Below are 23,141 nucleotides of genomic sequence, written 5' to 3' on the forward strand. Positions count from 1 at the left end.
CAAAACACTAATTCTGTTTGACTTAATTCACAAATAATTGTTATCACTAATTTTTAACACGTCCAGAATCTGGGAAAAGCAGAATAAACGTATAACAGGCAAACAGTATTTTTAAATATCGTTAAACGCAAAACATTATATATTTAATGTTTTGCGTGATATTTCTCGATACGATGAAAAGTGGACTTTTGCCACGTCAATTATAACGGCTCATCTGGTATATTTTCGACCATTGTGGCGCATTAGCAGCAGCGTGAACTAATGGTTAGCATATTATACTTTCGAGCGGAGTGGTCACGGTTCGATAGTAGCTGTTAGCCAGGCCTTGGTTTGTGACTTGTGACTTGGTCGATCGTTTCCTTTCAGAGTTTGCCAAATTTTCTGATTTTCATTGAAACGGTTCCTGTAAATTTCCTTTTCAATCTTTATTGTACATCTAAAGGTATTTAGCGTCTTGAGGTTCACCATTTTCTATTATAAAATGGTGCAAAAATTTATGCATAGATGTCGCTGTGGATGATGTTTGTTTGAATTTGCATTGTATAAAAATGCTTGCATTAATTGTATTATTATATTGTATCTGTATTAGTACACTCGTCGCTTTGGAGCGATCTGTAAAGGCGAGTGTAAAGGCATGTTCGATGAAAATAATAAAAAACATATTAAATGAGTATTATTTGTATTGGTATAATTTAGATGCGTTTGAAAAGGTATGTTTGTGATATTTTAAAAGTTAATAAATATATGCATCTTACGTATGTACATATATACGAGCTTACACATTTTTTTATCTGATGGATTCGAACATACATACGTACATACGTATTTCAAGACTATGATGATTAACGGTGACTAGCTGCTAGTAACGCTTGCCAAAAGTTCTGATTGAAGAACTGAGAAAAAGGGATGAAAACGAGAAAAGAAATAAATTTAGTCCCCAAAAGCAGAAATGTCGATAGATTTTCGCCGATTTCAATGTGTGGGTTTAAGCAAAAACATTATATAGGCGTATATGTACATGTGTGTATAAATTTAGCGTTGAAATGTGTATTATATCATATTAAATATGCACATATATAAAATGATGATTTATTCACTCAACTTTAGATTTCCTCGTAATATTTTATTTGGAAATTTTCTTATTTTTGTAACGTCGTCAAAGAACCTTATCAAAATTTAATGGAAATTATTTTTTTAATGAATTATATTACATATACATATGTACATATGTATGTAAAATAACTGAATCAAAAGCGCTGCGATATATAAATACGATATATGATATGTAATCGCATCAAAAAAGCAATGAAAAAATGAAATCTAATGGGAAATCGATATGTCATCGTTGCATGTTATGATTTTGAACCTTTATATTAAATATTACGGCTACAGGTACACATACAGGTCGAAATATAGGAATCATTGCTAGTAATTTATTATATAAATACGATATATGATATGTAATCGCATCAAAAAAGCAATGAAAAAATGAAATCTAATGGAAAATCGATATGTCATCGTTGCATGCTATGATTATGAGCCTTTATATTAAATATTACGGCTACAGGTACACATACAGGTCGAAATATAGGAATCATTGCTAGTAATTTATTATATAAATACGATATATGATATGTAATCGCATCAAAAAAGCAATGAAAAATTTAAATCTAATGGGAAATCGATATGTCATCGTTGCATGTTATGATTTTGAGCCTTTATATTAAATATTACGGATACAGGAACATATACAGGTCGAAATATAGGAATCATTGCTAGTAATTTATTATATAATTAAAAATAAGAATGTTTAAGAGTATATAATTTAAACGGTTGCACGAAAGAAAATGTGCACAATGGAAACGCCACATAAATTTAAATAGTGTGCTATACTGTAGTATAATTATTTTCAGGCTTTTTACAAATGAGAGAGCTGTTGGAAACACTCCATTGCAATTAAGAACTTTTGAACACCTTTTTAAAATTTATTTTTGCGTATATATGTATAATTTATCAAATTACAGAGTTGCATTTAAAAATGGTGGTCACACGAATGATATTCTGCTCGATGAATAATTTTCATAAATCAAACTATAAGATATCCGATGGTTAAAATATTGTGATTTATTTCAGAAAAACTTCCCGCAATCATTCACAATTTTCACACATACATAAATATAAAATAGTAGATGTATCATTTCGATAATATCCATATTGCATCTATCCGATAACGCGTGACGATCTCATTCATATTTAACGACACGTCCCAAAGATAGTTTTCGCTACGAAAATTTAGACGGTGAAACGCTACGACGTGTTTTCCTCTCATCGATATTCCATTCGAAGTGCGTGAATGTAATATTTGAGCTATCATTTCGAACGAATTTTCCGAAACGAGGCGATATAGCCGCGAAAAAAATAGAGGCATATTGACGTTCTTTCGTGATTCGCTTACCTGGAATTCATCCAAAAGTAGATCATCGGATTGTACATGGCGTTGCTCATCGCCAACCAGTAGATGGATAGGTAGATCTCTTGAATGTACTGGAAATTGGTGATTTCTGGATAGTAAGATGTGATTATGAAGTAGCAGTGGAACGGCAACCAGCAAACGCCGAATATCACCACGACGACTATCATCATCTTCACAACCTGAAATGTATTAAAAAAAAAATAGAAAAACATCTTGAAGTAATATACAATATTATACCAATTTTATTTATTTAAATTGGCACACATACAGAATAATATATAAACAAGAAAGCAGAGACAAAAAATAATAAATACAAATAAAAATATAATATTACATGTAAAGTGGGCACCACATGGTGATATAAGAAAACAAAATAGAAAAATTACAAACATATATAAAAATTGAATGACGATGAAGGTGAAGAAGTGAATCAACCACAGATTAGCTTCTTCACCCTAGCCCTAAAATTACTGAAAGAGTCAGAAAAAAGGTCGGGACAATCATCTAAGTCATCGTAAAGACGGCATATACGTGCGATTGCGCTATTAAAAGAAGTGTTATTACGACAAATTGGTGGATAAAAAAGATTTCTACATCTGGTGAATCTGGCATTAACGTTAAAATTAATTTAGTTCAACACAGGATATCATTAGCAATCTTGTATAAAATTAACAAATCAGAAACTCTTCTGCGCTGAGACAAACTTGCGATCTTGAAAAAAGAGAGTCTGTCATTATAAGATGGTAACAATTTAACAAGACCAGTCATATGAGATAAATGGCGCAGAATTGTCTCTAAATGATCTACGTAAGTTTGGTAATAAGGAGACCATATAACTGAAGCATACTCCATATTACTGCGAACCAACTGTTATAGAGCAATATTAGAGTATGCGGATTCTTAAAGGCTTCGCAACTCGGCAGATAAATCCCAATAGTTTATATGAATTAGTGACTATATGGTTAAATTGCTCAAATTATAATATAGTATAGAACATTCTATAAATACATAAATAGTATAGAACATTCTATAAATACATAAATAGTATAGAACATTTTTGAAATATAATTTAAATATATTACATTTATACTTTACAATATATGTATGTATGTACATACATATAGCCAGCAGCATAGCTCGGACGTTAAGCTTCTGCTTACCGTCAAGAAGATGCCGGGTTCTATCCCTGAATGAAAATGAATTTTTCAGAGTATGCTGTTGGTCAGACCTGGATTTGTGACTCCAGGTTGATCGTTTCCTATCAGAGTTTGCCAATTTTCTCTGATTTCATTGTTGAAACGGTTCCCGGAAAAAAAAATGGCTAAAAATCCTTCCTACCTACTATGTCACCACTATTTGAAATTTGATGGATGTACAATAAAAATTTATGTACAATTCATAGATGTCTCGTTAATTTGCGAGTTTTTTCAGTGTCTCGCAATTCAACGACTTATAATAAAAAAATGCTGCATTTGTATTTGTAATTGGCCAGGAAGGCGCATTGGGATTTTCCTGTAAGGCCTTCCTGGTATATATGTAAAAATAAAAAAATAAAATAAAAAAAAATATATGTTACAGTAAGAGCGTCAAATCTCGAATCAGTATACACTGAATACACTAAGCAACAAAAAGTCACGTTTTTGAGTTATCAGAGCGGAGACTAATCAATCTTTACTAAGTTTGACCCACTGAATTTGAATATGATAATGATATTTGTTAGTTCGCTCCCGAAATAGCACTTTTAAAAAATACATATATATCTTAGCAGCCAACACCTATTTTTTTAAGGATCAGGTTAGGTTAGGTTAGGGTTTGCCCTATTCATTTAACATTAGGTTGTTAGGGTCGATATTTTCTTCGTTGCTGACGATATTTTGATAAAAATGCTTCGACAATATTATGGGGCGGCAGGAAAAAACAAAAATTATAATAAACAGGTCGTTGCTACGATACAAATAAAAAAATTCGGGTGTGACCAACCCATGACTTTATCTATGTATTTGAGGAATATAAGAAGGTTACAAAACAAAATTCAATATTGAACTAATAACTATGATAGCGATACAAATTGAGCGCGAATATATGCAAATACTTGCACAAGACAAAAGTTCTACTTCCGGTTGTCGGATTTTGTTCAAATTTTTTTTATTATTTAAAATCAGTATAATTATAATACACATTAAATATCAAGAGGATAAAAATAATATAAAAGGTCAAAATAAAATAATGAAATATTGTTTTAAAAAAAAATACTACTTCCGGTTTACAAATTCTGACCAAAACGTTATCAAATCTAAGTTAGTACATAAAGAATACAAATATAAATTTTCAGCTTAATACGTTTAGGGGTGTGGACAGGATCCAGGCGACAACATTTTTATCCTTTTTAATAGGAGAAAATCCCACTTCCGGTTCATTAAATTTGGTGATTTAATTTTTTAATTTTACTTAAAATCACTATCTTTATTATACACAATAAATATCAAGACGCTTAAAATAATTTAAAAGGTCAAAATAAATTAATGAAAAAATAATGAAATATTGTTTTTAAAAAAAATACTACTTCCGGTTTACGAATTCTGACCAAAACGTTACCAAATCTAAGTTAATACATAAAGAATACAATTATAAGTTTTCAGCTTAATAAGTTTAGGGGTTTGGTCAGGATCCAGGCGACAACATTTTTGACCTTTCTAAGACGAGAAAATCTCTCTTCCGGTTCATTAAATTTGGTGATTTTATTTTTTATTTTTACTTAAAATCACTATCTTTATTATACACAATAAATATCAAGACGCTTAAAATAATTTAAAAGGTCAAAATAAATTAATGAAAAAATAATGAAATATTGTTTTAAAAAAAAATACTACTTCCGGTTTACGAATTCTGACCAAAACGTTACCAAATCTAAGTTAGTACATAAACAACACAAATATAAATTTTCAGCTTAATACGTTCAGGGGTGTGGACAGGATCCAGGCGACAACATTTTTGACCTTTCTAAGACGAGAAAATCTCTCTTCCGGTTCATTAAATTTGGTGATTTAATTTTTTAATTTTACTTAAAACCACTATCTTTATTAAACACAATAAATATCAAGACGCTTAAAATAATTTAAAAGGTCAAAATAAAATAATGAAAAAATAATGAAATATTGTTTTAAAAAAAAATACTACTTCCGGTTTGCGAATTCTGACCAAAATGTTACCAAATCTAAGTTAATACATAAAAAATACAATTATAAATTTTCAGCTTAATACGTTTAGGGGTTTGGTCAGGATCCAGGCGACAACATTTTTGACCTTTCTAAGACGAGAAAATCTCTCTTCCGGTTCATTAAATTTGGTGATTTTATTTTTTATTTTTACTTAAAATCACTATCTTTATTATACACAATAAATATCAAGACGCTTAAAATAATTTAAAAGGTCAAAATAAATTAATGAAAAAATAATGAAATATTGTTTTTAAAAAAAATACTACTTCCGGTTTACGAATTCTGACCAAAACGTTACCAAATCTAAGTTAGTACATAAACAACACAAATATAAATTTTCAGCTTAATACGTTCAGGGGTGTGGACAGGATCCAGGCGACAACATTTTTGACCTTTCTAATAGGAGAAAATCCCACTTCCGGTTCATTAAATTTGATGATTTTATTTTTTATTTTTACTTAAAATCACTATCTTTATTATACACAATAAATATCAAGACGCTTAAAATAATTTAAAAGGTCAAAATAAAATAATGAAAAAATAATGAAATATTGTTTTTAAAAAAAATACTACTTCCGGTTTACGAATTCTGACCAAAACATTACCAAATCTAAGTTAGTACATAAACAACACAAATATAAATTTTCAGCTTAATACGTTCAGGGGTGTGGACAGGATCCAGGCGACAACATTTTTGACCTTTCTAATAGGAGAAAATCCCACTTCCGGTTCATTAAATTTGATGATTTTATTTTTTATTTTTACTTAAAATCACTATCTTTATTATACACAATAAATATCAAGACGCTTAAAATAATTTAAAAGGTCAAAATAAAATAATGAAAAAATAATGAAATATTGTTTTAAAAAAAAATACTACTTCCGGTTTACGAATTCTGACCAAAACGTTACCAAATCTAAGTTAGTACATAAATAATATAAATATAAATTTTCAGCTTAATACGTTCAGGGGTGTGGACAGGATCCAGGCGACAACATTTTTGACCTTTCTAATAGGAGAAAATCCCACTTCCGGTTCATTAAATTTGATGATTTTATTTTTTATTTTTACTTAAAATCACTATCTTTATTATACACAATAAATATCAAGACGCTTAAAATAATTTAAAAGGTCAAAATAAAATAATGAAAAAATAATGAAATATTGTTTTAAAAAAAAATACTACTTCCGGTTTACGAATTCTGACCAAAACGTTACCAAATCTAAGTTAGTACATAAATAATATAAATATAAATTTTCAGCTTAATACGTTCAGGGGTGTGGTCAGGATCCAGGCGACAACATTTTGACCTTCCTTCCGGATGCTTCCGGAAGGGAAAAAATCCCACTTCCGGTTTATTAAAATTAGTGATTTTTTTTTATTTTAATCACATTGATACAAGAATTATACTTGCATTTTTTCGTGAAGACCACACATGTTTAAGGGGTCGAAAAAAATAGTGGAAGAAAAATCGAACAAGAGTAAACTGCCACTTCCGGTCGACGGACGCTTACCAAATTTTATACATAACTTGGTATTGAGCTTAAACTGATCGATATGAAATTTCAGTTCGAATAATCAAAAGGCTTTTGAGAAAAACATAAAAAACCTCGATTATCTAGAGTAAAAGTACTACTTCCGGTTCAGATAAAAATATTTAAAAAATATAAAATTATAAAAATTATTATTTTTAGTACATGTAAAAAAAATTCAGTCCGATTCAGTTAGTAGTTTGGGAGAAAATCGAATTCAAAAACTTAAAAAAAAGAGGACACCTATAAGGGGAGGTACCATTTCCGGTCAACTTAAAAATTTGAAAAAAATTTACGTAGTGTCTATAAGAATTTCATTAACCGATACTAAGTTTTGGTTCGATAGGACTAACGGTGTTGAAAAAATCCCCAAAGTACACAGACACACACACAGACACACACACAGACACACACACAGACACACACACAGACACACACACAGACACACATACAGACACACACACATTTTTTCTAGATCATGAAAACGTGATCAGTAATCGATTCTGAGTTCGAATCAGTCAAAATCTCGAGTTCGAATTTTCGCATGATCACAAAACTTCATCTATTGTTACTACGTACATAGATAAAGTAAAAAATAGTCGACTACGATTCAAAGGTAGATTGCATGCTAAGGTAGACCGCACACTAAAGTATCACCCAGTATTATTATACATATACATACATACATAAATCTATGAAATTTAAGTCCTGTGAAATCCGCAAATTTTCCGGTTGACTTGACATGCATTCAGAATCGTACATAAAAAAAACCGATGGCGCTGAATTAATTTAATTCACCACCGTTGCTTTTCCGGTACCAACGAAAAAAGCTAAAAGGCCTATAGGAATGTGTTACTTTGTTTGCACTAACTAACTAGGGAAAAGCTGAAGCCCACTCGAGCGTTAAACTGAATTACGCGAGTTGCCCTCTTGAAAGTGGGCGTGGGTGGTTTCAAATGACGTGTTCTTTAAAGGTAAACGTCGTTGTTTATTATACATACATACGTGTGTTTGGAAACGTGAGTAACAGTGAGCCAAGGCCATCGAAAAAAGCGAATTTAACGAGTGAAATCAATCAAAAATACATACAATTTGGACGTAACATATCGCTGTCAATAAATTGCGCAGTTACGAGGACTTGGTTTGCTTTTTTTTATACAAATCGAATGTACGTATAACGGTATGTATGTATGTATGTACATACATAGGTACTTTCAAGAGGTACTTGGTCCTTTCCGATAAGTGACAATTTTTTTCCCTTTGAGCTATTGAAGAGTTGCTGAAAGGTGCACTTAACTTTGGCAATGGTCAAATGGTCTTTGACGGTGTAAAGGAATTCAAGGCGTTTTAAAAAATAAAATTTGTCATTAAATTTATATAAAACTCAAAACTGGGGATTGCAATACCGGTATACTGGTTTACCGGTATATCGGCAACATTTCGCTATTTTATTTATATACAGACATATTATTGCATAATATTACATTGAAATCGATGCAAATGGCGTATTGTGGATTAGGTTGTCTGGAATTTGTTAATTTTTAGTATTAAATGTGGAAATTTCAAATTGATAAATTCACTTGTAGCACAGACTAACCAAATCGTAATACATAAATGCGATCAGACGGTTGTTTTAATTTAGATCGAAATTTTAAATGGTTCAAAATTTAAATAAATAAATATGATTGGTTAAAAATATAATTTATTTATTATTAGGAATTTACTTTAATGCATTTACATATATGACATTATTCACCCGAGATTTATTTTTTAAATATTTACGATCCTAGGTTAATATTTTTAGGAAAAGTAACCGCATCTATGTACATATGTACGTAGTAACAATAGAAGACGTTTTATTTATTTATTTACCGGTGAATACCGGTAGTCGGAAATATTAATTACCCTTTACCGGTTTATGACATTTGATGGCCAATTGCAATCCTACTAAAAACGAAAAAAAATCTCAGTGTATTTAATTAGTTCTTTGTTTGTACTTCCAATTTACAGCCAGATACTTGCATCAAAATTTCTAGTTTGTTATTTTTTTATTTACAATTAAAATTATTCCATTATGCCTTTATGCGACAAGGGATTTTGTGTATTGAGCTATGGGCAATAAATATGGTTCAACGTTGGTTATGGTTAAATCCTTTTAATTAGTTATGGTTAGAGCCTTTATCGAACTCGTATTGTAAATAGGTTTTTGGTTATTTTTCCTATTATGCTGAACATTAACATTCAAATAACATAATACTATAATTATTAACGAAAATATGTAAAACAGAAAATGATCAGTATATCATTAGCAATTAAAATAGATATAAGTTATTTGTGAATATAATTTAATAAAAGGTATTTAAGAAACAAAAATCAAAATCAAACTCATGTTTTGCGAAAACGCCTAAGCGTCGGATACTGGAAGATCTTGGTCCGATACAGTTGGTCAATTTTTAAATGAATTGGTCAGTAGCTATCTATGCGTATACAAATTGGGTAAGTTAATTTATCAGTCTGAGAATGTATGTACTTTTATTTGTTTTATTAAAATCTCGACTTTTTAAAATAAGAAGGTCATTCACGTGTTTTCGGTTTCAAAATTTCATTTCATTATGTATTGATTGTTCAATTTATTTACTGACCATTTATGATAATTATTGGCTAAAACTGTAAAAGCCACTCGAATCTACTAGTTGAATTGCTCGGCGTTGATTGGGATATTGAATGTCAACAAATAAAAGCAAAAAAATGAAATACCTTGTAAAAGAGCCCCATTTATAGATTTGTATATCGGGAAAATAAACAAACATTCATCTTTAAATATTATTTATATATAATATATATGTATGTATGTATGTATATTATTTTGTTTGATTAATTTATATGAATTTATAGATTGTAATATTTTGTATGTATTATGGTTAGTTTTATTTGTGAAGTGAGAAAATATCAAGGTTGACGAAATTTAGCGAAAATTCTGAAGGCTTTCCCAGTAACGAATATAAATTTTCAGCCTTCAACGATTTGCGGTTTTTTTTCTTTAAGAAGAGGCGTTTAAAAAACAGCGCAGCTTTTCTCTTATTAACTTGTTTTATTCGTTCGCATTTGAAATATCAAGTGCGTAAATATCTAAATGCAAAGTTATGACAAAGGTTTTCGCGTTTTATTTTTAACTTTTACGACCGCCGAACATTTTCAGTCCATTAAAAAAAGGTTGTTTCTCTTTAGAAGCTACTTCCGCCCCAATGGGAGTGCCATTTAAATTAATTGAGGATTTTCTAAGAAAGCCACGAGTTTCCGCATCGATACTTTTAATGTGTTGTGAGCTTTTATTTCTCGAGATAATTACTTTTCGAGGGGGTTTTTGGTTTGTTTTACAAACTTATGTATAATTGAAGTGTCGGATCATTCGCGTTTTAAATAATAGTATGCGAGTCAGCGAAGTGAGTTTGCGGGTTTTCCCGGATTGAAAAGCTTGCGAAAATTCGCTAATGGTTTTTCATTACGCACACCGATATCATACATATCTTCAATATATAATACGACAATGTAGACACGTTCAATTAATCTCGAGTAAATACATACGAAATTCGTATCGGCATTGTATGATTCGTCGGAAAGGATTACTTTTCAAATTGAAATTTCGATTGTGCGTTTTCTGGGATTATGTACGATTTTCCGGCACACAAAATAAGAAGGCATGTTTTCATTACGTGTGAAACAATTAATCCGTTTGTCAACTTTTGTTAGCCCTCCGATACACACGTTTCATTAAAAAGGTACGAGCTTTCAATCAATGTTGAACTCGGTTCGGTGTCGAACATTTGACCGAACCTCTCATTCGGAAATAAACAAACCCGACTCGAAGCTTTTGAAATCTGTCAAAAGTTACGGAAGTGTTGAAGTTTTGCTTTTTTACCCGCTGATGGCACTCGGAAACTTGTCTTTCTTCAAAGGCAAGCGAATGTGACTGATTTTCATTTGGGAATCTACAATACATATGTCGGTTATACGAAATAAATTTTGTTTCCATTTTCTGACTCTATTTATTATATATCAATCTTCTCATGTTTGTATTCAAATAAAAGCCAATTCATAGTTTTAAAATTTGCATGTTATTAATTATATGCATGTTTAAATACACAGAGCAACAAATAAAATTAACGAAGCGGAGACTATTCAATCGTTACTAATTTAGACCCATTGAATTATATATGATAATAATTTTTGTTGTTTTTTTCTTCATTTATGAGATACATACAAACATATGTACGAGCGTTTAAAAAAATGCGCAATTTTTACAGATTTTTTGTTTTTGCAGTTTTGAACTCAAAATCTAGTATTGCTGTGCTAAAATTGAGTATTAAAATTAATAGTCGGATGTCTTTTCTATTGATTGTGATTTTAATTGCTTTAAAATACGTATAATTTTAAAATAGTGATATATTTTTTTTACTGACCGCAAAAGCCAAAAAAATGGAAATTTTTCACATTTTTTAAATCGCTTATATCTCATAAACGAGAGTAAACCAACAGTAATCATTATCATATTCGAATTCAATGGGTCAAACTTAATAAAGATTGATTAGTCTGCACTCTGGTAATTTTTTTTCTTGCTCAGTGTTATTAAGTGTGTACATTAACTATGTAGCTTTGGCTTTTAACTAAAGCGAAAAATTATTTTAAATTGAGTTAAAAATGTGGTTGTTTTTAGACCGTATGCATGATTCAAAAGCGAGATGAAAGATAGAAAACGCATCACTCCATTAATTTAAGTTCAGATAAATTAAAGTCGAAAACCAACTCTTGTAAACGTAGTGAAGTATAGAACTGGTCCAATAAATGCATAATAGCTCGAGAAAAAAATGTGTAAAAAAATATATGTATATACATACATAAGTATATATTTTTAACTTTAAAATTCGCTAGATTATGAATTACACGTATTTTTAAACGTAAGATATCACAATCAATATAAAAAAAGAACTCACTTTTGATTTCGATACTCAATTATGGCATAAAAATACTAGATTTTGAGTTAAAGACTGCAAAAGCCAAAAATCTGTAGAAATTGCGCATTTTTTAAACGTTCATCACATAAAAATCAGACGAAAAAATCGAAGTAAGAAGAGGCTAGTAAAAAGAAAATCATTATCATATTCAAATTTAGTGGATCAAACTTAGTCTCCGCTCCGGTATGTAGAAATCGTGATCTTTGGTTTTTTTTTTGATTTTTGAGTCAAATAATACGATATAGAAGATAGTGCTTATGTAATAATATACTTTCAGCATAATTTTGACGAAAATAGCGCTTAATCTGAAAATTGTGATATATAAAAACTTCTCAAGATCATAAAACCTGATATGTATGTAGTTCAAAGTTTTTAATCAACTTATTTGAATTTGAACCGTAAACCGTAAACATAAAAACCTGCATATTTTAAATTCAACATTGCATCATTAAAACATGTCGAAGTATTTGCTTCTTCAAATATAATTTTCGAACACACATATAAAAAAAATAGCACATACAAAAATGTACATTGAAAATATATAAGATAAATAAAGATTATCTCTCTCTCTATATATGTATGTATGTACATATAAAACAAAATAAATAATTGTACGTATCGCTTGATTCATGAGAGTTTTGGCACTCTTCTTAGGCTAAATCATTTCAGTTCATCGCTCCCATACAACGAGCCCGTTAATATGAAACGCCGTTAACGACGTATCGAGTACTAAACTCTACGCGCCATATGCAATAAATCAACCTAACGGGCAACATTGTAAAAATACGAGACATTTTGTGAAACTGAAGCGAAATCCGGTTATAGAAAAAAATATATTGTATATTGACAAGCACATATGTATGTACATATATACGAATATTTTTTGCGGACACATTACGACATTCACAACGAGCAACCCACAAATTTTATTTATTAAATTTATGCACCACAGAAAACAGCACGTTTTGAAGATGCAAGCTTTCGAGACGGCTAGCCGACATTGCACGTGAAATATTACAGGCACGTGCTCCTGTGAAACTCTACCGAAAATGCACCAGCAAGCATGCAATACATCCCTGTAACATTATATAATCTGAAAAGTAATCAAAAACCAATTATAGTGTTTCAAATCGAAGTGCATTCTCTCTACCTATATATGTAGCTGCCATTCCTCAGGGAGATCTATGTATATTCAATCCGAAACTTATCCAGTTTCATTTATTATAATATATCTACATACGATATGTATATATATTTAGGGTTGAAGTCGTACTGATTCAATATTATGAAACCTGAAGGTTTCGATTGAAATTTATGACAGTAAAAGCTTTTACAAGGTATGAAACAAATTGGACCGAGAAAATGGTCCAATAAAGCTATTCAAATTATATTATTGGATCGTATCCGTGGAGAGCTTTTCTTCTCGAACGTACGCTCGGGCATAAAAATAGACATTCATTCAAATCGTAATCTATTCGGTGGATATACGGATATTCGATTGATGAAATGATGCATAGAAAAAGCATATAAAGTGCCCTTTTTTAATGTCGATAAAAACATGTATATGTATATGTTTGTATTTGAATTCTCACCTATGTATACATACGTACATTTATTATCGTAATCGATATACATTAGTTTAAAAAAAGATTGGCAAACTGCAAGGTTATTCTTTATTATTTTGAAGAGTTGTAAAATAATTTGAAATTTTTAACTTTGACTGATGACTGATTTGATATCAAATTAAGTATATACATACATATGTGTAAATCATTAATATTTTAGTTGAATATTTATTAAATAAGCTTTTGATTAGTTGATAGAAAATTTCAATATTAAACTAAAACTTTTTTGTTGAATTTTTACTAACCATCGATATTTTCCCAAATACTACAGATATTTTAACCTCAATCAATATAAGTTTTATGTCAAAGTTTTCCATTTTTATCTTGGTTTGTTAATAATTTTTTACCATTTTCACCATCAGTTACTTTCCATTCACCATCGTTATTTTTTTATTATAATTTGTATCACAGCATAAAAAATACTACTTCTGGTTTACGAATTCTAACCAAAACCTTGTCAACTCTGAAACAGTATGTATATGTATATACATATATATATATATATATATATATATATATATATATATATATATATATATATATATATATATATATATATATATATATATATATATATATATATATATAAAAATAAATATAAATATAAATTTTCAACCCGATTGGTTTAGAAGTGCGGTAAAAACATTTTTGGTCTTTCTAAGAGGAAAAAATCCCACTTCCGGTTGATCGAATCTGTTCATTTTTTTTTATTAACATGATATTAATACAAGGATTATACTGGAATTTTATCGTGAAGAGCACACATATTTAAAGGGTCGAGAAAAAGCGAAAAAAAAACAAACCTTTAAATAAATTGGCTTTTCAAGATCCTTTATTATATTAATATGTACATATATAGAGCTTCTACAAAACCGATACTTACAAAATTGATCAAGGCAAACTTAATAGAATTCCAAAAAATTGCACAGAAACATTTTATCCAGATAATCGGAATAAAATTTTTCATTATATCGATTAATATGCAGGATGCATGAAGAATTTCATATAGTTCGGTTGAAATACACGCCATCCCAGGAAGTTTTAGGTATAGAAATCTAATTCAAAAACTATTAGCCGGATATTTGAACCTAGTTAAGGCGTGATTTCAAAGTAAACGTGTTATACATACCCTTCTTTTGCTTTTGACGTTCTCTAATTGACGTTGAGTGCATTCGCCTATACTTTGCGAGCCCCATAGTTCAAAGCCAACGCGAGCATACGTGAAACTCATCGATCCTATCGGCACGAAGTACGTTAATGCAATGAAAGCTATGTTGTATCTGAAACGATAATATAACACATTTTAAAATACAAAAAATCAACGTGACTACATTGATAGGAAGTACTGATGAACTTACATGAATTCTCCGGTGGAATGGTTTGACGGACCGTCCGGCCACTCTGAATAGCACAGTGTTCTGTAATGTGCAAAGAATGGAGATTGAATGAATTGTTTTATAGAAAAATTTATATTTAAGACATATTCATATTTATGCATTGCAATAATCTGGAGTTTTTAAATCATTTACTGTACATATAATATTATAATAATATGTGTGCAATATCAGTTGCTAGGATTAAGTCGTAAATCAGACGGCTCTATGCATTTAATGCATATTTATAGCCCCATTTTCACCCTGTAAATCGTCGTATTTAGAACGTACATAAGCGTATGTGTATGTGATGTATTTTTTTTTTGATTTTTAAATGCTTTTTATTATTACGAAATTATGTTCACAATACATCTTATATCTATTTTAATAGCTACTGATCTACTGATCATTATTTATTTTACAATTTTAATTTAATTTTGTAAGTAATCATAGTATTATATTATTCTAATGTTAATGTACAGCATAATAAGAAAAAGAGCTCAAAAACCTATGTGTGATGTATAATAATATAATGCCAGTATTGAAAAAGTCGGGTAAAATAATAATTTGTTTTCTTTGGTGAAAACCTTTACGTGGAAACCGTTCTGTGATAAGATAGTGTCGTAGAGTTTCAATGAATACAGCTATGTAGAATATGTATGAATATTTTGTATGAAAATGGACAAAGCTCTCTGAGGCGTAAAACAAAATAAAAGCTTATATAGTATTTTATTATATAATGAAATCGAATGATACAATTTTTTATTACAATTATTCCAATAAAAGTAAAAATTAAATAAAAGCCGGTTAAAGTCCATCTTGACGATAATAAAAATTAAAAATTATTTTTTTTAATAACTTAATAGAGTCGTAAGATTGAATAAAATCATGAATTTTGGCTGTCACCGATATTTGCAAGATGTCGATGACAATGTAATGTCAGGACAGTCGAGCTTCCAGGTTGAATTGAGTGAAGCTGCAGAAATATTAATGCTTTCTGCAATCAAATCTTTAGTTTTGCTCTGTGAATTGGGAAGAGGAACATCTACGTTTGACGGAGCTGCTATGACAACTTCAGCAGTGGAAGAGTTGAGTGGCAGGGGTTGTCCCACAGTGTTTTCAATTCATGTTCAAGACTGGTGTGACACCTTGGGGCAAACCGTCAGGTCACATTGCTTATTGATTTGTTATTTTTATTATTATTCTTTATTCATTTTTTATGTATTTATTATAATCATAAATATAAAATAAATAAATGAATGTTTTGTGTATTATAATTATATGTAATTATGGTATTTGATCATACAAGGTTTCACTTGGTCAATGTTTTGTATAAATATTGAAAAACTGTATGTTTCTGTTTTTAATAAATAATTAATCAAATCGTTTATATTTTAACCAGCAGCATAGCTCAGTCTTTAAGCTTCTGCCTAACACAGAGAGGCACCGGGTTCGATCCCATAAGCTGACTTCGATTGAAAATAATTTTTCTGAGTATATCTGTAGTGCTGCTGGTCAGACCTGGATATTTGTGATTCCAGGTCTATCGTTTCCTATGAGAGTTTGCCAATTTCTCTGATTTCATTGTTGAAACGGTTCTCGATTAAAATTGGCTAAAAAACCTCCCTACCTACTATGTCGCCACTATTTGAGTATGATTCATGTACAATAAAATGTATTTACAATTCATAGATGTCTGGTATAAAAATGTAATAAAAATTTCACATTGTGTATGAAACAAGCTTATATGCATATCAAATATTTATTAAATTTATTATTAAATATTTCGACAAACAAAAGTGAAAACAAAATACAAAAAAATATTTAAAGTACATATATAATAAAACACTTCAGATAATAAAAAAATATAAATTCGAAGAAGTGCTTAATTTGAATGCTTTTTGAAATATTGACTTACGAAAATAATAAGCGTGTACTTATTTGTCAAGAATATTTCCTGGAAAACTGATTTTCCGTAGTCAGAATAATAAGATGGAGTATTTTAGGCGATAAGATCAAAAGATTTATATCACCACAAATTTATTTCTTATAAATATATACACAATGTTGCTTTATTACCTGGACACTAACAAGTCGAAGTTTTCGTGCTGAATTTTATAATATCCGAGTCAGGTGAAAATGTCTGTGTTTCGCAAAATTTAATATATAAACAGTGTGTTTAATTCACAATAAAAAATCGGACATATTCAATTGCAATATGTTTAAATTTTTCTCCAAAAAAATTCACTAGAAAAAACGATTATGTATTATCATTTGTTTTTTCACGATTTGAATTTTAAATAATTGAATAGTATCGTATTGAAAATAAGTGATAGTGAAAGGTTCATTCAACAGATTGAATAAGATTTTTAGTGTTTCGCAATTGTTAATTCGCATCAATAATCTCTACATTTTGGCAGGAAGGGCGGAAACACACTGAGTGGTACATGGTACGTATTTTTTTGGATAATTTTAAATACGCGAAAAAAATGCAGCACCTCTAGCCCATATACGTGGTAAACAGTCCCAAAAATCACCCCCTGTAGTATTTTCGGTGATATTTTCTCCTTGCTTGACAGTGATCGATAACGGTGAATCCCGTATTTGAAGAAATGAAGAAGAAACTTGTCTGATCTTGGTTGCATATGACTATGCATTCAAGTGCATATCAAGGGAACCCCCACTGTGAAACGGTCTCAGTGGTGAGCCAAAGACGTGACGTCCCGTACTACTCAGTGTGTTTTCACTCAGTGCGGCTTCCGTAGTGAAAGAGTTTAGTGGCAGGGGTTTCAACTCATGTTTTGTTTGTAAAATAAAATAGGGGTAAAATAAAAAAAAACTCATAACATGTAATAAAATATTGTAATACTGTACATATGTTTATGTTTTTAATAAATAAATAGGTATAAAATCTCCTTGTACTCCAATCACAAACCAAATTAAAAATCAACCCTCTAGAATTTTTTGCACTAATTTCCACTCGATTAAAAGCGACAATCATCACGAGCATACAAATTACCATGTCATTCGACACTCAAACACGAAGACTAATCAATTACACTCGCCAATTTTCCGACACGCAAACAAACGCGGCAAAAAAAACAGTCGACTTCACACTAGAGATTCTGTTCCGGGTTGATTTGGGACAGAAATTCTCGGGAATTAACGAAATTTTTAAAATTCTTTGTACCGGGAATTTTTGTCTTGAATCCCGGGAAAAATATTTCAGTCAAAAAGTTCTTTAAATTTATTTATTAAATCGAACACGTACACTCGCTTTACAGATTGTTCCAAAGTGTATATAAATACATAATTATTATTATATATTTTTACATTATGTATATACGACATCAATGGTCAAACATATCAAAGTAGCATTGGAAGCATTTTATGCAATACGTCCAATTTGATTAATACGAGCATTTATACAGAGTGAATTCAAACAAATATCATCCACAGAGACATCCATTGACAAACATGGCACATTAGTATAACAATCATTTATACAATACGATCAACACATTCAATTCATACAATGCGAATTCATACAAACATCATCCACAGAGACATCTATGGTGAATTTTTTGTAGCGTTTTATTATACAAATCTTCAGATTTGCAAGAGAGATATGAAAGGAGATGCCAATTTTATAGGAACCATTTCAATTAAATCAGAAAAATTGGCCAACTATGATAGGAAATACCGAGCTAGGGTCACGACCAAGGTCTGGTCAGCACCCACTAGTGGGGCTTGAACCGTGACCACTCTGCTCAAAAAAATAATAATATGCTAACCACAGTCCACGCTGTTGGTTTAATGAAAGCATATATATGTATGTATGTATATCCTACGATGAAATTATTATAAGTGAGTAAATTTTCTTATATTGACCATTCCATAATGGAAGAATCTCTTTTAGATCCTGTTGTATATGAGATGTTGAATATAAGGTGTTTTTAAAGACAAAACTAGAAAATAACGTAAATCAAAATAGCGTCGACTTTGACTTTTTTATATTGACAAATTTTATATTGATGAAAAGTAAATGAAATTGAAAAAACGATCTTTTTTCCCACCATATGAGCCGTAATAATTGAATGTGGCATAAGTCCACTTTTTTTCATTTTAAACGTGGATGTTCCTCTTCCCAATTCATAGAGCAAAACTAAAGAGTTATTTTCAGCAAGAATCAATATTGCAGCAACTTCACTCAATTGAACCAGGAAGCTCGACTGTCCTGACATTACATCGTCATCGACATCTTGCAAATGTCGATGACAGCCAAAATTCATGATTTTATTCAATCTTCGACTCTATTAAATTATTAAAAAATTATTTTTTTAATTTTTATTATCGTCAAGATGGACTTTAACAGGCTTTTATTTATTTTTTACTTTTATTGGAATAATTGTAATAAAAAAATGTATCATTCGATTTCATTATATAATAAAATACTGTATAAGCTTTTATTTTGTTTTATACCTCAAAGAGTTTAGTCTATTTTCATACAAAACATTCATAAATAGCTGTCTTCATTGACACTATCTTATCACAGAACGGTTTCCACGTAAAGGTTCAACTTTTCCACATTTTTTCACGAAACAAAACAAATTATTATTTTAACCGACTTTTTTAATACTGGCATCACACATAGGTTTTTGAGCTGTGTTTCCTAGTATTCTGTACATTAACATTAGAATAATATAATACGATGATTACTAACAAAATTAAATTAAAATTGTAAAATAGAAAATGATCAGTAGATCAGTAGCTATTAAAATAGATATAAGATATATTGTGAACATAATTTCGTAATAATAAAAAGCATTTAAAAATCGTTGTACTAACGAAAAGTAAATGAAATTGAAAAAAACGATCTTTTTTCCACCATATGAGCCGTAATAATCGAATGTGGCATAAGTCCACTTTTCTTCATTTCGAGAAATATTTCGCTAAACATTAAATATAATGTTTTCCATTTAATAATATTTCAAAGTACTGGTGGCTTGTAATACGTTTATTCTGCCTTTCCGAATTTCTGGACACATTGAATTAAAAGAAGTGATAACAATTTGTGAATTAAGTCAAACAATAGTGTTTTTGGAATTGAAAATTGGTCGTCCGCCACTTTCAAATACAACGAAACATATATCCTGGGATTCTGGGAACCCCGGTTACGATCCCAAGCTCCGTTCCATGTCCCGGGAATTGAAAATCAGAAACCCTACCCCACACCGCGCTAGGGAAATTTTCATCGATGAGCTTAATTCACTTTTCGAGTCAAATCGTCGAAAGTTTGCGTGCATCGAGAAAGTGTATTATATTCGGCGAGTGTCCTGTCAAATTGACTAATACATCACCGTATGTATGGGGCTGATAGCGTTACGTGTAAACTAAGGGATGGTAGCAATAAAGTAGCTCGTCGAATAAACGTTATTTATCGCGTTCACCGTCTGAATAAGTAAGCCGGGCTTTATGTTGAGCCAATTTCGGGCCGATAAAGATTGCTTGACCGTTCGCACGCATGAGGGATTTCATCCTCCCAATGGCGCTTTTCGCGAAATTAATATTTCACGCGGTACCAAATGGCGATCGATTGCCTAAACATCGTCAGCTGAATCTCTAATGTGTCTACCTTGCGTCTTCCATCTCGAAAGTGTTGAAGAACATGAGCATAGGAGAGCCGAGAGCAGCGCTGACTATCCAAACCAAGGCCGCAACTGCGAGGGTAGCTCGTCTTCCGGCTCGGGGTTTCAGAGGTTTCATGATGGCCATGTATCTGAAATAAAGAAAAAAAAAAGTTAGATTATCCAATTAAACTATAGTATCTCCCAACCGTATCTACGAATACCTGTTGATGTTAGTCATGTAAACGTTTGACTTATTAGGCTAAAGCGTTTCGTTTCATATACGGTCTAGACTTATGTACTTTCCTTGCTAAAATAGTTCAAGAAACTTCAATAATACTATCGAGGTGGTTTACAGTCTTAGAAGGTTTTATATACATATGTACATATGTATATATATATATTTAACCTTTGAAGGATGGAGTGAAGGAACGAGTGTCCCGAACCGGGGTCGAGTAAGACCTCAGTATTTTTTAATCAAAATACAGTTTTTCTCAATACAAATGGGTTTAATATAGGTATATATATATATATATATATATATATATATATATATATATATATATATATATATATATATATATATATATATATATATATATATATATATATATATTATTAATCATTTTATACATGAATATAAAAAAAGTTTAAGCCCTATAGCATGTTTTGGACTATTTTTGTATTAAAAAATAACGACAAGCATCAAGACGCGAAAGCACATAGGTAGGACCAACAGGCGACTGCATGACAATAACCCCAGTATTTTTTAATCAAAATACAGCTTTTCTCAATACAAATGGGTTCAATATATATCTTATTAATCATTTTATACATCAACATAAAAAGTTTTAGTCCTATTGCATGTATTTGACTATTTTTGTATTAAAAAATAACAACAAGCTTCGACACGCAAACGCACATAAGTAAGGCCAACAGGCGACTGCACGACAATACTCACGCGCCAAAAACGACGAAAACAATAGCTTACGAAAATATAGCTGTCTCTTTCTCTTGAATTGATTCATCGATCAACAAGAATATGCACGCGAACAGTCAAAAACACGACTTATCGCTACCGCCTTTAAATCATACTTTGGAACGTAGAAATGTATAAATGTATTTTTTTACGACTCACCCCTTTTCTAAATCATACAAAATCTATTAACATAAATTTCTTGTAGTTCATTCTAGGAATACAAGAAATATAGGATGTATAGCTTTGAAAACCATATAGTTAATACGAAAAACGTAAAAATTGGGGCCCTTGCATACCTCACTTCGGTGAGGGAGGGTTAAGTTAAAGTTTGGACCTTTGTGGCATTAGAGTAGCCCGTAATGCCCCACAATGGTCGAAAAAATACAAAGAGATGAGAAAAATAAAAATATATACATACATACATATATTAACAGACAAAAAATACGTCATATACAAACATATATATTCCGAATTGGTACTCAATTTTTTAATTTAATTCATTGAAAGGCTAAGGAGTTATGTTTAATTTACAAAACCTATTACTTTTACCGTTAAAATTCGGGTGGTCCATTATGAGTAAATACATTTTATAGTTTACATTTTATAGTTTACGTTTTAAGAATGGTCTGTTGAATTAGATTTAAATTTATTTTTATAATCTAATTATGTTTATTCTGTATGATATATCTCCGATTTTAATTAACAGATGTAACATGCGTCATTTGCCACAGCGCGCATTTTATTTGCGGTCGCCCGCATTCCGAAAAATATATATAATATTTTTACAATAATTCGATTCGAATGCATCGAAACGACCAAATAAAATAATTCGAACATTTATGACGTTCGAGATATAATTAAATTGGACACGGTTTTTTCTTTCGCTTGTTATATTTTTCGGGGAAAAAACCGAAAGAGCGAGTTCGTGACGCGTGTCTTCAAATAAATTTTTAGCGTTCGCTCGTCGATATTATAAGGTATAAATTGAATTTTTTTCAAACGAAAAATAAAAAAAGTAAAAAGCAATATGTAAGTATGTACGTATACATATAAAGGCGCGGAAAAAACGGAATGCCGGTCACAAAGGGCGGAACGTTCTGTAATTTAATTTAATACATCTTTTCCAAGTTTCTTTGTAGATCGAAAAATGATAGACATCACAATGCGATCTACGAATTAAATGCACGACAAACCTTTTATTAAGTTATCGTTTACGACGGAATGTCATTGGTATGCATGTCATTGGTATGTATATATCAAGTAAAAGTACAATTACTTGCCGAGTCTTTCAAATTGTCAC

The 23,141-nt window shown here is 30.5% G+C and overlaps 1 protein-coding gene across 1 annotated transcript in view; it reads right to left on the minus strand.

Moving 5' to 3' along the window:
• The window catches only part of LOC143912906 (tachykinin-like peptides receptor 99D), a 212,264-nt gene that overhangs the window by 34,287 nt on the left and 154,836 nt on the right, over positions 1-23,141 (minus strand). Inside the window, exons 3-6 of the mRNA XM_077432356.1 lie at positions 20,871-21,014; positions 15,221-15,280; positions 14,992-15,142; positions 2,456-2,652 (exon numbers count right to left, since the gene is read on the minus strand). Coding sequence (XP_077288482.1) covers positions 2,456-2,652; positions 14,992-15,142; positions 15,221-15,280; positions 20,871-21,014 — 552 coding nt within the window. The remainder of the gene's footprint in view (positions 1-2,455; positions 2,653-14,991; positions 15,143-15,220; positions 15,281-20,870; positions 21,015-23,141) is intronic.

The sequence above is a fragment of the Arctopsyche grandis genome, chromosome 6 (assembly GCF_051622035.1).
Source record: "Arctopsyche grandis isolate Sample6627 chromosome 6, ASM5162203v2, whole genome shotgun sequence".
In the NCBI taxonomy this organism is placed as follows: domain Eukaryota; kingdom Metazoa; phylum Arthropoda; class Insecta; order Trichoptera; family Hydropsychidae; genus Arctopsyche; species Arctopsyche grandis.